Raw genomic sequence first — 18,447 nt, 5'->3', positions numbered from 1 at the left:
TTTCCACCACTGGTGATCTCTCTCTCTCTCTCTCTGTGTGTGTGTGTGTGTGTGTGTGTGTGTGTGTGTGTGTGTGTGTGTGTGTGTGTGTGTGTGTGTGTGTGTGTGTGTGTGTGTGTGTGTGTGTGTGTGTGTGTGTGTGTGTGTGTGCGTGTGCATGTGCGTGTGCAGGTAGTCATGACCAATTAAACAGCTGCACATCACTGGCAACAGACAGGACTGGGTGATTGTCCACATCTATGGTAGGGAATTTCAGATAAATAATCAGTTCAGCATCTCTTCAATAGGCTAACTGCTGAGAGAAGTTGATTCAGATTACTCAGATGCCTTGTGATGCCATGGTTCATTACCATTCACTCCAGATGTTCCTGACAGGTCTCATTAATTAATCAAATGCATAGCACAGCACTCAATAAGTAAAACAAAAGCATCATATAGATGTTTTAAAGTAGCCTAATTTTTAACGTCCCAAATTTTCAAAATAAAATTCCACTATACTGCCATGTACGCTAGCTAGACAACACTGTGCACTTCAAATGTCTTATTTCAGATATGGTCTTTCATCTAAAAACTCTAGTTTTTAGCACAATTGAATAGTTAATGCAGCTGAATATAGGCGATGCCCTTCAAACTTTTTTATTTAGACCTATTCATTTATTGAAATTGTTGGTTAAGATAAATCTGAATTTTGATAAACGTGATCACTGTGTTTGTATCTTTGAAAATGATTTCAGTAGGGGCTTTTCACGTTATTATAAGACTGATCTTTTGTAATACACCTGCAGAAATGATACAAAGAGTCAGTGCCATGGGCGACCCCCAAACGACCACATTATTTAAAAAAATTAACACCACAATTTAGTTTAACAGCTAACAAATTGAAAATTAATCCCGCATATCACATAGGGATTATTTCCCAGGACAAATGGACCCTTATGGGTTTTGTTTTATGATGTCTCAGTGAACTCCAAAAGCAGAAAGACAGAGGTGTTTCAATGGAGACTCGGGTGCCCAGATGTCATATTAATTATTACACTCGGCAATGACTGGAACCCTCGAATAGAGGGAGCGCTCTGCCTGCCTCTGGAAGATCTGCAGTAGAAACAAGTCTTTACAAAGCGCTAATTGGACTCTGGAACCGCACTGACAGGGGATGGTAGATAGGTTTCAGAATGCCGACGATGGCGAGGGGGCTCGAGGAAACTGAATAGAACCCACGCTTCTTTTCTAAACTCTCTTGCTGTGCAAAAAAGGGAGGAAAAAGAAAAGAAAAGTTGGTGGGGGCTGGGTTCTTCAATGCAGGCTTGATTTTGAATGCCACAGCCAACACAGAAAAATGTCACAATTTACCCCCTCCCCTCAAACACACACACACACACACACACACACACACACACACACACACACACACACACACACACACACACACACACACACACACACACACACACACACACACACACACACACACACACACACATCCCCATGAGTGGAGTAGGTTGGTTTTGTTATCAGTGAAAGACGTGTTCTATTATGCTGCCCTTTAAAATAAAACAAAATTGTCGAAATACACTGTGTCGAGTCGTTACTGTAACAAAATAGGGTGTATCAAATCATACACAAAACATCCTCGAATGCGTCCTTCTTATGGTTCTTCTCAGATTTACCCTTCCGTTTCGCCTCTCCGATGTTGATGATTAGCTCTAGCCTAATGAAAGTGGAAAATTCGCCTCTGCTGGACAAAGCTCCATTCTTTAAAAGACGAAGCATTCAAGTACGGTTGTAAAAGTGTTAACAATAAACTGTGGGTCATCCAAGACTGTGGGGTCTGCTTGTGCCTGCCAACCCAACAGTGTTCAAAACAACTTACAATGGGGTCTATACGGTATACCTTATAGTATACTGGCCATACTTTATGGACTGCAAAGACAATGCAAACAACTAAATCTTAAATATTTTATAAGCACCTTTAAGGTCCGTCAGAGTTTGAGAGCTGCCTTTCAGCACTACTTTTCGGTCCACTTGGGGAATTGGTGATCTACATGCGTAAAAAGGTCCGCATCTACATGCGTAAAAAAAAGCTAGTATAGCCTAATAGGTTCGCTTGTATAAGCTATTTAAAACATTATATATTCAAAACCAAATCAGAAGTTGTTTGATTCACCCATAAAGGGACACGTTTTACTCATTTTACACATACAATTAAATTACACCTCATTTGTCTTTCAATCTAGATCTTATTTGAAATTATATCAAACTGTGGCCAAATTTTATGAACAAGACCCTCAGTCTCTCATTCGCCATGAAACAATTCAATATATCTAGCAAATAAGGTGCATTTCTGAACCAAAGAAGCTCTATTTTTATGCATTTTCTATGAGGAGCATCATGCGTAATCATGCAATCAGGTGGTAGATTTGCAAAGCAGAGTTGAATGAAAAGTAACATTCTATTACTTCTCAAGACATCTGGAAGAAGTCTGCATGCTGCAACCAGTTGTGATCTGGTGACTGTTTGTTCAGTGGTTCAAGTGGCACGCGTCCGGCGTACGCTTTGCAACAGCACAGGAGCCAAGGTGAATACAACTAGCACGAGGAGGAGGCGTGGTCAGGTCCAGCGCGTGGGGTTGCCAGTGTATAAGCCCTGTTACTAGCCTTTCTCAGGACTCAGTTCAGACTGAGGAGTGTGCGAGGCAGAAGCCCACAAGACCGCCCATTAAACAAGGCTAAAGTGAGCATTAAGCCACACGTGAACGCCACGAGCAGGACGCACTGCTCACCGATCTACCCAAAGAAGAACTCTAAGATTCTCTGCAACTCGTATTTTTATTTTTCAATACGTGCCAATGGACATCACAGCCAAGATGGAAATAAATGTGAGCCAGCAGCAGTTCATTCCGCCCTCCTGCTTGTTTGCTGCCGCAGCGCAGAGTATCCAGCTCAGCCCTACCAGCAGCCAAGGGAGCGGCAAGTCAGCATCCAAGGTGAAGAGGCAGCGCTCATCCTCGCCCGAGCTGCTAAGATGCAAGAGGAGGCTGAATTTTGCCGGCTTTGGGTACAGCCTGCCGCAGCAGCAGCCGCACACCGTGGCGCGGCGGAACGAGAGGGAGCGCAACAGAGTAAAACTTGTCAACAACGGCTTCGCCACTCTCCGGGAACACGTCCCCAATGGCGCGGCTAACAAGAAGATGAGCAAAGTGGAAACGTTACGGTCCGCGGTGGAGTACATTCGCGCACTGCAGCAACTTTTGGATGAGCACGACGCCGTGAGCGCGGCGTTTCAGTCCGGAGTCCTGTCGCCCAACAACTACCCCAACGAGATGAACTCCATGGCAGGCTCTCCAGTGTCCTCCTATTCGTCCGATGAGGGGTCCTACGACCCTCTCAGTCCCGAGGAGCAGGAACTCCTGGACTTCACCAACTGGTTCTGAGCATCAGCCTATATGGTACGGATGTTTTTATAATAGGCCTATCCTTCATATTCTACAAGTACTGTATTATGCTTTGTTATAATGAATATTTGCATTATTACGTTTTCAAGATCAACTTAAAATAACTGAACTAATGTCTTGCCTACTTTTCTTGTTCGTTATTATAGGAATATGGATCAATTCAATAAACCCTCAGCATGTGCTCGGGAGGATCACAGAGGAGCTCGCGCCTTCTAGAACAAGACGCACTGAGCTGGCGTTCTGCTCCGGTCGTCCACGAACCAGTCCACCTAAAGGTTCGGCCTTGCAACCAGAGAAACTGCGGACATGCAGGCCAGTGTTGAGCCAAGCGCCAAAGGACTACAAAGAAAACGGGCTCTCCATGTCTGACAGCGTGGGAATCCAACCTTCCAGCACATTCGCCCACGAAAAAAAACATTTCAAAAGTGATTTTACATCAGCACACAAAACATTATGTAAAATGTTGTTCTCGAACTATGCTTAATCCAATCAAAGAACATCAACCCTTCTTTGTAAACTCCTGTGACATTTAGTTCTAAAATGCTTCCAATGTGCGGATTTTATTATATGAAATTCTATATCAAACATGTTTTTGAAATATATCAAGATATTTTTGTATGTAAAGAGATGTTTTTGTAATGTTTTCTTTTGTATATATTTATATTGATAAGTTGCTCTTACCTCTTGCCTATTTTAGACTTGTATAATGCTCTGCAGCTGGCTATTCTGTGTATGGTCATTGATTAATGAGGTTTCAAGAAGGGGTTTGACACTCCGACGTTTTATTTTTAGCACCAATGTGTCTTATTTAATAGGAAATACATGTTATTGTACATGGAGTTCACGATGATCAAAGGTTATGCAGCTATTGTCCAAACAGAGCACAATGGCGATTCATTGTCTATTGCTACTGCCTTTACTTATATCCTGTTGGTTGAAAAGAGAAAAGCCTATAACCATATTTTCTACACTCTAGTCTCATAATAAAACCTTTTCTAGCATTTCCTTTTGTACCTCAGACTTTTGACGTTTGTATTTTACATTCACTTTTAGTTACAGTGTGTTTGACTGGAGATGGAATGGGAGAAAGGATATAGGAGAATGGGGGATGAAATATATTTCTGCTACCTTTTTTAAATAGAAATATAACCTATTTTATGCACACTTCCACCAACGAATTCATGCCATATCACACATTTTACGCGTGTCTCCATATGCGTAAAAAAAACGTACATTCTGTAATATAAGGTATTAACATACAAATAGAGTAATACAACAATAGTAAATTCGATTCCTCAAGAATCCAATAGCCCTGTTTATAGCCCGAGGGCACTTAATGGGGTGATAATACATCTCGCCTGGCGTTAGGCTAGCTGAGACGTGTCATGAATTTTGGAGTGTTGATGCTGCATGTCAATTCTGTTGTGCACCAGCTCAATGCTGCAGCGCGCAAGCGCGTGCATATCAGAGAGAGAAAAATATGTAGCTAATATGTAGCCCCCAAAAATAGCACTTGAAAAAGTCACAGTTGTGACAATGGCTCCGTTAATCCGTCTATGCCATCCTCTCAGTGAAATCCCTTACAATAAACTCTAAAAACAACTTTAGTAAACGAAACTGTATAAATAACAGTAAATTCTATCAGCTGACTATGTTTTTGGAACCTCTAACATATTGTGCAATTCTGTAAAACAAGCAATCCTATTTGTAATTGAAACCGACTTATTTTGTTGACAAACCATCAAAATTACGATTCTGAATCATATGCTGGGCTATAACTTCATGACCCCCCACCTGAGAACCCAATTCAGATCCCTCCAACTTGAGGAGGGCATATGAGGCATGCGGTCAGCTGTCGGGCTGGCTCAGGGAAGAGGACGCCCCTGCCTTGCATAGTCCCGTGGGACATCTTAATTGGGCATGGGACACAAGCTAAGGCTTGATCACCCTTTAGCTGGCCACCTTTGATGAAGGTGTTTAGTGATTAAAGGCTGAAACACCCACTGATTCGAAGACACACTACTGAGGATGTGTCCCAAAATGTACATCTTAACCCAGTCTAAGAAATAAACCTCCCATGCCACTCTGTCAACATCACGGCAAATCTCATGCGACTGCATTCCATCTATTGGCACAATGGACAGTTTTTAACATCTCGTCCCGTGTTGTATGATTCTGATACTTTAAGGTTTAAGCTCTGTAAATAAAGTTACATGCAATGACAAGAAAAAACGTAAAGCTTGAAAAGTTATTCTCGTTTAGCCTACGTGTAAATGATCTCGCTTGTGGTAAATTGCAGGTGCCTACAGGGTAAAATATAGACATTCAAACAGTTTTGCAAAGAGCGCACATAACATTCTGCTTCACTGTAGGCTATATATTGAAACTGACATTAAGCATAATCAAAGGGAAGGACATAATTTGTAGTTGTTTGGTTATATTCATTACAAAAGTTGGCAGTTGGTAGGCTTGTTTGCCTTGGTTTGTAAGATTCAATCAATGAAACAGAGACCGATTAAATATTTTAGATGACAATATGTCTAGTTCAGGTACCTATCTATTCCCCGAGGCCAAGTAGCATCGAGTTTGACAGGTAGGACGCGTTTGCTTCGAGGCGCGTGCCTGGTTTAATGAGTGAATGCGGTTGTCTAGCGGTGGAGAGGAGACCGCGCATTGAATTGGCTGACGGCGTGTGCCTTTCATACAGCAGCGCGCGACAAGCACTCAACAAATGCCCTTGCGAAGAAAAAAACAGTTTAACCATTTGTTGCGTGCAAGCTGCCAGAGGGAATATCGTCTAAGATTGCCAGGTATTGTTCACCACTATCTCTAGCTGAAAGGGTTATTGCTCAGCAGTTATTGCTGTTACCACAATACAATATACAATTCCTTGACACCAAGATAAACAGCATAGCTGATGTTTCATTAATGATTTATCCAGTAAAAATGTAGCCACATAAGCATATATTCGAAAACTTGGCTACAAGGCCAGCATTTTATTTGAGTGGAGCCTATTACCACATAAAGCCTGGGCATTGTGTATAATCCACCATTATCTAACTTTCTCGGTGGACAAATACTGATTTTAAATCTATTGCTGAGACCAAGTTCTTTATAGAAAGGACACAATGTGTATTTTCTGAAACCTTTCTGAAACCTTAAGTCAGGTTTCCTTGATATTACGAAAGGTGTCCAACAGTGTTCAATTTTGGGTCCTGTACATTTGACTAACTACTGTATATAAACAATATTGGTTTGTCTGTACAAATGTGTAACCTTCACTTGTGGGCATACTGCTTTGTATTCTGCTGCCCTCTCTGTTGACAAGGCTCTATCTGATCATCAATCTGCCTTCATTGATTTACAGAAAACCTTTATTGACCTCAAACTAGTATTAAAGTATATGTTTTCTAGAGCACGTGTACTTTAGATTGTGTGAACATCGATTCTGTCCCTGCATGCAAATATCTGGGCATCTGGATAGACGATGGGCTGTCTTTTAAAAAGCATATAGATGATTTAGTGAGGAAGCTGAGAATAAAATGGGCTTCTTCTGTAGAAACAAGTCCTGTCTCTCGCTTAATAGTAGCACGCAGATCATTTTATTGACGTTTCTACAGTTCCTAGACTATGGTGACATCATCTATATGAATGCAGCAGCCACTTCATGAACACCTTTAAATGCAGTTTAACATAGCACCTCATTTTAATACTGGTGACAGGTTCAGTACACATCACTGCCTCACGGACATCATTAATAACCTTTAGACATACGAGTCACTGTACCATACCCGGTCTCAGGGATGGCTTACTCTGGAAATCCTGTCTCTGCTTTCAGTTTGTTCGCACCCCATGTATGTGGTGTGGTGTCTTTTGGGGAGTTCAAATTGTTGATTGTGGACCTCTTTGCTGAGGAATGGGATTGTTTTCTTGAGTGTGTTTGTAATTTTGTATAGGCCTATTTGTATTATATTGTATTTAGTCAATTATGTATATGCTGGGCTCGCTTGGTAAATAGACCTTGCTCTCAATGGACCTCCCTGTTAGCCTTTTACTACAGTGGGCTACGTCAGGGTCACAGGCTTTCTTGGTCAAACACATCTACTGTACTTTGAAACAAAAGTATACACCCCACACACAGTTATGGCCTTCAATTATAATCAGGCAACTGAAAATGTATTGCATTTTGAGTTTGCATCCAAACATTATACTTCATCTACATCACAGAAGACTGAAACCATTTGACGTAGAAACACAGAGTTTTCGTTGTAAAAAAAATATTGTTTTGATTAATTCTGAAAAAGAATAACATTCCACCCATGATTGCACTAGAGGGCGGTCTGATCATTTGACTGCAGGAAAGGGTTACAATAAAGATGAAATAAAAATAGAGCTTAGCAAGAAGGGCACAAGACACAAAAACGACAGGCAGTATGTATAGCTCTCTTTGGTACCCTTATTAGGCATTATAGAATTTCTATGACACAGCTACCCGAACACAGCAATGAATGGTCTGAACAATTCCGTGACCGCCTGTCAGAGTGCGTTAACGCTTTCCTCCCCGACTCTGTCAAGCCTGAGGAAAATTAAATAAAGAACTGCCATATCTAATTTGTAATTTCTTGCCGGACCCTCTCACTTAAGGCTGAGGGAGATGATTGAAAACACATAGGAGATTTAGGTTAGGTCATGCTTCATTTATTTTATTTTCATAATGCCACATTACTCAGTTACTAAAGCGGTGGAGAGCCATTATATTCACCCCTCTATCTGAAAAACCCGCACAAAGGTTTGGCATAAATCATGCATTAAATCAATGCTTAATTTGTGCAAAAGTTTGAAGTTGCACCTGCATCTTGCATTTTAGGATTTGGTCCCCCATGAGCAACAATTGTGTATCCCTTGTCTAACTGGAGTCTAAACGTGTTATATCCCTATTCAGTGCATTACCGATGCATGAACCGCAACTGAAAATCCCTGCATATTTCAGTACCATAGACAGCACCATTCTCAAGCTTAGACATCCACCTTCAGTAGGCTATTTATCAATGCATATTCCAAAGGGTGTCTCCAAAGCCCCTTTGAAGAAATGTCTCAGAATGTCGACCTTGTTACATTAAATGTGCCCCCCACCCCCCGAAAAAAACACATCTCAAAAACAGCTTTAAGTGCATTGGCTATCGTTTTAGAAAGAGAACCCTGGAACCCTGTTGCCACAGTGTGTGGTAGCTAATGACAGATAGGGTTCAAGCCTGTGTAGCCGATGACATCACAGGTTGCTGGAGTCATCCAGTGGGTTGGCGATGACTGAGTTGTGGATTAGGACGAAGAGGGGCAGGTACGCCAGGAAGTCCAGCAGGTCCAGGGAGCTGATGTGTCGGAGCTCCTGTTTGATGGCTTCCTCTTGTTCTGGTCGGATGCCCCCAGCCTTGAGCTCCACCAGGAGCTGCTCTGCGCTGATAAAGCCCTGCTGGGCCACAGCGCCCCCTGACTGCCCCTCCAGCAGGAACATGAACAGCTGCTGTAGAGGGACAAACACCATGTCAATACAGGTGGAAAAAAAGAGGGGCCTTTTCAATATGCAATGGTGTGGACTTGGTTTAGACAGGGCAGAGGTGTGTGTGTGTGTGTGTCTTGTATACGTGTGTGTCGGTCGGTGTGTGCCTCTCCTAGCGTCTCATGTTACATCGGCCTGTTTCTAGTCTTGTATGAGTGCACCTGTTTGCACAGTTAAATGCATTCTAGGTAATAATTGGGGGGAGGGGGTATAATCCTCTGGCAATCAGCCCATTTCTACCCTCCAGCTCCTGCAGCCCAGTTAACAACCCTATCCCTACCACCAGCTCTATAATTACGAAGCCTTCCTCCACCTAGACCAGGCTCAGTTTCCACACCCATGGCCACATGCTTTCATGTTCCCTATGTGCCTTTCAGCAGCCCCGTCGGCCTGCCCTCCCCATTTGAATGCGACGGGCTGCCTTGCCTCTTGTGAATGGCCATCCTATAACCCTGGTCCATCTGAGATGAGTGGTAGTGTGTCTCAGGGCTGATTAAAGGGAGGGAGGGGCGGAGCGGTGCGGGAGAGATTAATGAGATTAAGGCCCCGCAATCCATGAAAGCGAAAAGGAGCCTCTCTCTCTCTCTCTTTCTATAGATGCACTTGGTCCTTCTGGAAAAAGCTAGTTTTACTAAGCTTTCATTTGAAATGCCCTTCAAAGTGTTTACCAAGTCTTTATTTCACTGTAATTACCCTCCCGGGGCCATGAAAGAGGCAGAGGTACCGCAGGTTGGAAGAGATCTTGTGATGTAAGCATGAAAATACCTTCATGAGAGTGATTATGGTAAATGTTAAACTATACATGGTAAAGGAGGGCTTTACAGTTAGAGAGTAAGCAAACTACCTGAATTATATTGAATATTATTACCACATGAATATACAGTGCGTTCAGAAAGTGGGATTAAAATGGATTTAATTGACATCGACACAAAATACTCTGTAATGTCAATACATGTTAGAATCATCTTTGGCAGTGATTCCAGCTGTGAGTGTTTCTGGGTATGTCTCTAAGAGCTTTCCAAATCTGGATTGTGCAACATTTACCCATTATTCTTTTCAAAATTCTTCACGCTCTGACAAATTGGTTGTTGATCATTACTAGACAACTATTTACAGGTCTTGACATAGATTTTCAAGCAGATTTAAGTAACTGTAACTCGGCCACTCAGGAAAATTCAATGTTATCTTGGTAAGCAAGAGATTTGATTATAGATTTGGCCTTATGTTTTAGGTCAGGGTTTCCCAAACTTGGATCTGGGGCCCCCGCTGGGTGCAAGGTTAGTTTTTTGCCCTGCACTACACAACTGATTCAAATGACCAACTCATTATCAAGCTTTGATATTTTGAATCAGCTGTGTAGTGCTCGGGCAAAAAACTAAAAGTGCACCCAGGACGGGCCCCAGGACGGGCCCCAGGACAGAGTTGGGGAAACCCTGATTTAGGTTATTGTTCTGCTGAAAGGTGAATTCATCTCCCAGTGTCTGATGGAAAGCAGACTGAAACAGCTTTTCCTCTAGGCCTGTGCTCAGCTCCATTCTGTTTTAGTTTTTTTCTGAAAAACTCCCCAGTCCTTAATGATTACAAGAATACCCAAAACCCAATGCAGCCACCACTATGCTTGGAAATATGAAGTGGTACTCAGTAATGTACTGTATTGGATTTTCCCCAACCATAACACTTTGTTTTCGGGACAAAGAGTGAATTGCTTTGTCACATTTTTTGCAGTATTACTTTAGTGTCTTGTTGCAAACATGATGCATGTTTTGTAATATTTTTATTCTGTACAGGCTTCCTTTTTTTCACTCTGTCAGGTTAGTATTGTGGAATAACTACAATGTTGTTGATCCATCCTCAGTTTTCTCCTATCACAGCCATTAAACTCTAATTGTTTTAGTCACCATTGACATCATGGTGAAATCCCTGAAACTGAGTTAGGAAGGACGCCTGCATCTTTGTAGTGACTGGGTGTACTGATAAACCATCCAAAGTTTAATCAATAACAACACCATGCTCTAAGAGATATTCAATGTATGTTATTTTTTACCCATCTACCAATAGGTGCCCTTATTTGCGAGTCATTGGAAAACCTCCCTGGTCTTTGTGGTTGAATCTGTGTTTATTAAAAAAAAAAAAAATGTTTTGAACCTTTATTTAACTAGGCAAGTCAGTTAAGAACAAATTCTTGATTACAATGACGGCCTCCCGGCCAAATCCGAATGACGCTGGGCCAATTGTGCACCGCCGTATGGGACTCTCAATCACGACCGGATGTGATTCAGCCTGGATTCAAACCAGTGTCGCCTCTTGCACTGAGATGCAGTGCATTAGACCGCTGCACCACTCGGGAGCCTGTGTTTGAAATTCACTGCTCGACTGAGGGATCTTACAGATAATTGTATGTGTGGGGTACAGTGATGAGGTAGTCATTCAAAAATCATGTTAAACACCAGTATTGCACACAGAGTGTGTCCCTGTGTAACGTCTGCTTCCAACTCACACCCTCAAACACGTAGATCCCCCTGAACGCAGCTCACTTTCCAGCTCATACTCTCAAACACCTAGATCCCCTGAACGCAGCTCACTCTCCAGATCCCAATCACCTGAATTCTAATCACCTGTTCACACACCTGTATGTCATTATCACACACTATTTAGTTCAGTTCTTTGCAACCCATCACTGTAAGGTATTGTTTGTTTTGTGACACACGGCATTCGGAGCGCTGGTTTTCCCTTGAATAACTCCTGTGTATGAGAGTTGTTGCCTGCCTCACTAATGACGCCTTTTTGCCTATTCCCTGCCTGTACTTTAGCCTATCGGATGTCCTGTTATCCATCTATTGCCTGATCTCCCGAACTACGTTACTAGCCTTTTCCCTGCCTGTACTGTTGCCCTTTTGGACCCCCTGTGTGTGGCCTTCTCCCTGCCCCTGGACCCAGCTACCTGCCTCCTCCTGTGTATGACCTTCTGCTTGCTCCTGGACCCAGCTACCTGCCTCCTCCTGTGTATGACCTTCTGCTTGCCCCTGGACCCAGCTACCTGCCTCCTCCTGTGTATGACCTTCTGCCTGCCCCTGGACCCAGCTACCTGCCTCCTCCTGTGTATGACCTTCTGCCTGCCCCTGGACCCAGCTACCTGCCTCCTCCTGTGCATGACCTTCTGCTGGACCCAGCTACCTGCCTCCTCCTGTGTATGACCTTCTGCCTGCCCCTGGACCCAGCTACCTGCCTCCTCCTGTGTATGACCTTCTGCCTGCCCCTGGACCCAGCTACCTGCCTCCTCCTGTGTATGACCTTCTGCCTGCCCCTGGACCCAGCTACCTGCCTCCTCCTGTGTATGACCTTCTGCCTGCCCCTGGACCCAGCTACCTGCCTCCTCCTGTGTATGACCTTCTGCCTGCCCCTGGACCCAGCTACCTGCCTCCTCCTGTGTATGACCTTCTGCCTGCCCCTGGACCCAGCTACCTGCCTCCTCCTGTGTATGACCTTCTGCCTGCCCCTGGACCCAGCTACCTACCTCCTCCTGTGTATGACCTTCTGCCTGCCCCTGGATCCAGCTACCTGCCTCCTCCTGTGTATGACCTTCTGCCTGCCCCTGGACCCAGCTACATGCCTCCTCCTGTGTATGACCTTTTGCCTGCCCCTGGACCCAGCTACATGCCTCCTCCTGTGTATGACCTTTTGCCTGCCCCTGGACCCAGCTACCTGCCTCCTCCTGTGTATGACCTTCTGCCTGCCCCTGGACCCAGCTACCTGCCTCCTCCTGTGTATGGCCTTCTGCATGCCCCTGGACCCAGCTACCTGCCTCCTCCTGTGTATGACCTTCTGCCTGCCCCTGGACCCAGCTACCTGCCTCCTCCTGTGTATGACCTTCTGCCTGCCCCTGGACCCAGCTACCTGCCTCCTCCTGTGTATGACCTTCTGCCTGCCCCTGGACCCAGCTACCTGCCTCCTCCTGTGTATGACCTTCTGCCTGCCCCTGGACCCAGCTACCTGCCTCCTCCTGTGTATGACCTTCTGCCTGCCCCTGGACCCAGCTACCTGCCTCCTCCTGTGTATGACCTTCTGCCTGCCCCTGGACCCAGCTACCTGCCTCCTCCTGTGTATGACCTTCTGCCTGCCCCTGGACCCAGCTACCTGCCTCCTCCTGTGTATGACCTTCTGCCTGCCCCTGGACCCAGCTACCTGCCTCCTCCTGTGTATGACCTTCTGCCTGCCCCTGGACCCAGCTACCTGCCTCCTCCTGTGTATGACCTTCTGCCTGCCCCTGGACCCAGCTACCTGCCTCCTCCTGTGTATGACCTTCTGCCTGCCCCTGGACCCAGCTACCTGCCTCCTCCTGTGTATGACCTTCTGCCTGCCCCTGGACCCAGCTACCTGCCTCCTCCTGTGTATGACCTTCTGCCTGCCCCTGGACCCAGCTACCTGCCTCCTCCTGTGTATGACCTTCTGCCTGCCCCTGGACCCAGCTACCTGCCTCCTCCTGTGTATGACCTTCTGCCTGCCCCTGGACCCAGCTACCTGCCTCCTCCTGTGTATGACCTTCTGCCTGCCCCTGGACCCAGCTACCTGCCTCCTCCTGTGTATGACCTTCTGCCTGCCCCTGGACCCAGCTACCTGCCTCCTCCTGTGTATGACCTTCTGCCTGCCCCTGGACCCAGCTACCTGCCTCCTCCTGTGTATGACCTTCTGCCTGCCCCTGGACCCAGCTACCTGCCTCCTCCTGTGTATGACCTTCTGCCTGCCCCTGGACCCAGCTACCTGCCTCCTCCTGTGTATGACCTTCTGCCTGCCCCTGGACCCAGCTACCTGCCTCCTCCTGTGTATGACCTTCTGCCTGCCCCTGGACCCAGCTACCTGCCTCCTCCTGTGTATGACCTTCTGCCTGCCCCTGGACCCAGCTACCTGCCTCCTCCTGTGTATGACCTTCTGCCTGCCCCTGGACCCAGCTACCTGCCTCCTCCTGTGTATGACCTTCTGCCTGCCCCTGGACCCAGCTACCTGCCTCCTCCTGTGTATGACCTTCTGCCTGCCCCTGGACCCAGCTACCTGCCTCCTCCTGTGTATGACCTTCTGCCTGCCCCTGGACCCAGCTACCTGCCTCCTCCTGTGTATGACCTTCTGCCTGCCCCTGGACCCAGCTACCTGCCTCCTCCTGTGTATGACCTTCTGCCTGCCCCTGGACCCAGCTACATGCCTCCTCCTGTGTATGACCTTCTGCCTGCCCCTGGACCCAGCTACCTGCCTCCTCCTGTGGTCCATTGCAATAAATACCTGCTGAGCCCTGCGCTTGAAACCAGATCTCTGTCTACCCTCGTGTTCATTACACCCTGCAACTTATTATGTGAATTGTTAGGCACATGTTTACTCCTGAACTTATTTAGGCTTGCCATAACAAAGGGGTTGAATACTTATTGACTCAAGACATTTCAGCTTTTCATTTTGAAAACATTTTTAGAAATTTTGAAAAATCATATTTCCGCTTTGACATTATGGGTTATTGTGTGTAGGCCAGTGACAAAAAAAAATCTACATTTAATCTACAATGTATATTTTAAATTCAGGTCATAACACAACAAAATGTGGAAAAGGTCAAGGGGTGTGAATACTTTCTGAAGGCACGGTAGACCATCGTCCATACTGAAGATGTTGATTCAACAGGCATGAGATAATACAAACCAAATGTTATCATTACCTTTGCTTTGTATAGCTTTAAGGCCAAAGAATGGAAGTCCATTTTGCTTATCAGGGAACGCATAAATACACTGGAAAAAAAGAGACACAGACAGTGTCATTCAGGAGACAATCATGCTACTGCAACTCTAAAAGATTTTGGTCCCTCAGAGGAATGTAAAAATCCCTCTCCTTTTGAAACATCCTCTTTGTCATATAAATATGCACATGTACGGTCCAAATGAATCTCTCTACACCTCTGTGTGGATATCTCTACAGTGTCACTATAGTGTTAGGGTAAAGGGGAGAAAGAGAGAGTAAACAGGAGAGGTGGCCTAGTTGGGGAGATCTGGGTCCCTGTGGCGGGTGTTTCTTGGCGGGGCTCTCCCATGTGATGCTGTGTTTGGGGAGACGTGATGGTAAAGTGTTCTGAGCCCATTGTGGTTGCTCACCGTGGCCTGTCCCCCAAACAATGACCATGGATACGGGGACATCCCGCCACAGCTAACGGATAAAACTGCTCTGGATGGAGACAGTGAGTGGGTGGTGAGGGTAGTAGGGTGGGGGGTGTTCAGTGGAGGTAGGGGGAGACCGGGGATCAGGGCACGCTCTGGTGCAATGTGACCATTCGCTGACCGACACAATCTAGTCCCCGTTCAGATAATTAGACAGAGACACAGACGATTGTGTTGGGACAGACCTCTCCTGTCCAGCGTGTGGCACAGCGACGGCCATCCCCCGGTCTCTAATGAGCCCCCCGTGCTAATGAGCCCTTGTCCCTCCCCGGCCAGGCCCACGCGCTGAATGGCCTGTTAGGGGGAAAGAATGGAATCAGCACTCTGCCATCGAGTTGAGCGCACGCCTGAGTGCTCACAGCTCTGCGATTGGCCCACTTCCCCAACCGGGGCCAAGACGGGAGGGGCTTGACGGGAACGAGGGGAGACAGGGCAGCTAATGATCATTAATTGCACTTGGTTTGCAGTAAAAGAGCCCAAATGACGGTGCAGGGAAGGACAGTCATGATAATGGCCGCCCCCAAACATGGGTCCGGGAAGGACCAGTGAGGATAATAGCAGCCTAACCCACTTCTTTTGTTGGCCCTCCTACGGCACCCTGCCGTGGAAAACCCAGCAGACTTCGTACTTACGTAATGTCCAACATTTTGGCGGTCACTCCTCCATTAGGGGGGCAGGGGCATGATGAGGTTGGGGGTCAGTGTTGGAACGCAAACGCATGCTGACCCAGTTAAAATCGAGTGACAGGGAGAAATTGAAACTTGTTTTTGGAAGAGGGGGATTTGAGCAGCCCACAGATGGTCTGAATGAAGTGTGAAGGAAGGAGAGAATGAATAAAAGCAGATCTGAGGGAGAAGAAGCGGAGAATGCATTTGGAGGGACTCAGAAGTGAGAAGAAAGAGGCTGAGAGGTACATTGCATTGTGGGTCAGTCTATTTAAAGGTGAGCGGTTCAACCGTCTAGGGTTTCAGGTTTCCCTGCTCATTACCAAATGAACACCTCCATCTCAGTGGTCTAAGTCACTCTAGTGAATTGGCAGGAACATTGGGAATTACTGTTCTACCATCATGTGGCTTTTGCTAGATTCATTCAAAATAATGCACTAGAAAACACACACACCAACAACAGATGTCAGAGTGAGGAAAGACGACTAGGAGTGAAATTCCACTACAGATCTTCTAGGTTCAGGGGAGTTCAGTGAGGGCATGAGGCTCCACTGGTGTCCTGTAAGGGAATGCAACCCTGGCTCTGATTGGGCTGCTGCTGTATGGAAATGTGTCTCTCAGGTCATGTGACCTGCCCTGGGGGAATAGCAATGTACAAGGAGGGCTGAGAAGCACAGTGTTATACAGGGACAGATGGACTGAGTCAGGGGCAACACGCCAGAGTAGAGAGAGAGAGAGACATCGAGAGGGAGGGAGGGAGGGAGGGAGGGAGAGGGAGAGAGAGACATTGAGAGAAAGAGAGAGAGAGAGGGAGGGAGAAAAAGAGAACGAGAGAGAAAGAGAGAAAGAAAGAGAGAAAGAGAGAGAGAGAGAGAGAGAAAGAGAGAGAGAAGAAAGAGAGAGAGAAAGAAAGAGAGAGAAAGAAAAAGACTGAGGCACAGAGGGGAGAACTAGATTGAATAGTTGACTGAAGTTGTGAAGGATAGAAAGGGAGTTGTGGGGGAAGGGGGAAATAATGGCATGGTACATCATTATTTGGGATACTCATGCTGGTGATTCCTCAAAGGCAGCCAGAGAGTAGTATTGTTGGGCTACTGTTACAGATTAGTTTAACGCTAAAGCAGGTAACAGGATCAATTTAGTTCAGGTAGGACCAGATGAGTGACTGACGCTATTGTTTTTTAGGGAAGGGTATTAAGACAACTAATCTTTGTCTTGAAGCTTGTGCTTCCATCTAAGGACCTACAGATGAAAATTGGCGGTTTAGGAAACTCTGGAAGTATTACATGCCAGTATTGTCTGAGATGTTAATGATTGGGCATGGTCCCTGTTAGATATATCCAGGAACCATTTACAAGTTCTCTGAAAAGAGATCCATTTCCATGTACTGGACGTTACAATGAATCATCACGATCACAATTACTTCTTTCCAGACTAAACACCCCAGTCAGTCCCTCTCCATTTCTGGAGAAGTCAGACAGTCTAAAGGCATAGATGGGATTGAGTAGGAGCCTCTTCTCCTCCTCACGGGGCCGCACAAAGGGCCCGCCGTAAATCAGGGGACCCATGACCCTGGCCTCGTCCACCCTGAGAGGAAGCTCTCACACTGGACTGTGTCTCCCTGAGCAGCCCCTGACCCCTGGAGCTTCAGGCGGGCCCTGCTCACAGTACTTGGTACTCAGCCATAATGCACGGCCAGGGAGAAACGTGCAGTGTGTGGGAATCTGTGGCATATGGCACATAATGTAGTGACAGAGGCCCCAAACTCTAATCAGTGTGATGGGGTTCTGTACTGGGATCATGACTGCCCCGGTCAGATTTAAATGGCCTGACTAGGCGTGTTGTAGTCTTAATATATTCACAAGCATACACTAACACACTCAAAACAGTATACACACACAGAAGCATACACAGTGGACAGACATACTGATGCCTACACAGTGGACAGACATACTGATGCACACACAGTGGACAGACATACTGATGCATACACAGTGGACCGACATACTGACGCATACACAGTGGACAGACATACTGACGCATACACAGTGGACAGACATACTGACGCATACACAGTGGACAGACATACTGACGCATACACAGTGGACAGACATACACAGTGGACAGACATACTGATGCATAAACAGTGGACAGACATACACAGTGGACAGACATACTGATGCCTACACAGTGGACAGACATATACAGTGGACAGACATACTGACGCATACACAGTGGACAGACATACTGACGCATACACAGTGGACAGACATACTGATGCCTACACAGTGGACAGACATACCGATGCATACACAGTGGACCGACATACTGACGCATACACAGTGGACAGACATACTGATGCATACACAGTGGACCGACATACTGACGCATACACAGTGGACAGACATACTGATGCATAAACAGTGGACAGACATACCGATGCATACACAGTGGACCGACATACCGATGACTACACAGTGGACAGACATACTGATGACTACACAGTGGACAGACATACTGATGCCTACACAGTGGACAGACATACTGATGCATAAACAGTGGACAGACATACTGATGACTACACAGTGG

General features: G+C 46.0%; 1 protein-coding gene across 1 annotated transcript; it reads left to right on the top strand.

Moving 5' to 3' along the window:
* Nucleotides 1-2,680: 2,680 nt before the first annotated feature.
* On the top strand, nt 2,681-4,452 carry LOC135514965 (achaete-scute homolog 1a-like). The gene is made up of 2 exons (XM_064938729.1): nt 2,681-3,445; nt 3,598-4,452. Exon 1 carries the CDS (start codon nt 2,846-2,848, stop codon nt 3,428-3,430), a length of 585 nt encoding a protein of 194 aa, XP_064794801.1. The 5' UTR covers nt 2,681-2,845; the 3' UTR covers nt 3,431-3,445; nt 3,598-4,452.
* Nucleotides 4,453-18,447: the final 13,995 nt, after the last annotated feature.

Source organism: Oncorhynchus masou, chromosome 26 (genome assembly GCF_036934945.1).
Source record: "Oncorhynchus masou masou isolate Uvic2021 chromosome 26, UVic_Omas_1.1, whole genome shotgun sequence".
Classification (NCBI taxonomy): Eukaryota; Metazoa; Chordata; class Actinopteri; order Salmoniformes; family Salmonidae; genus Oncorhynchus; species Oncorhynchus masou.
The sequence above is the reverse complement of the archived record's forward strand: the minus strand, read 5'-3'. Positions and strand labels throughout refer to the sequence as shown.

Coding starts and splice junctions, on each gene's coding strand:
- LOC135514965 (XM_064938729.1), top strand. CDS start 2,846: ATGGACATCACAGCCAAGATGGAAATAAATGTGAGCCAGCAGCAGTTC.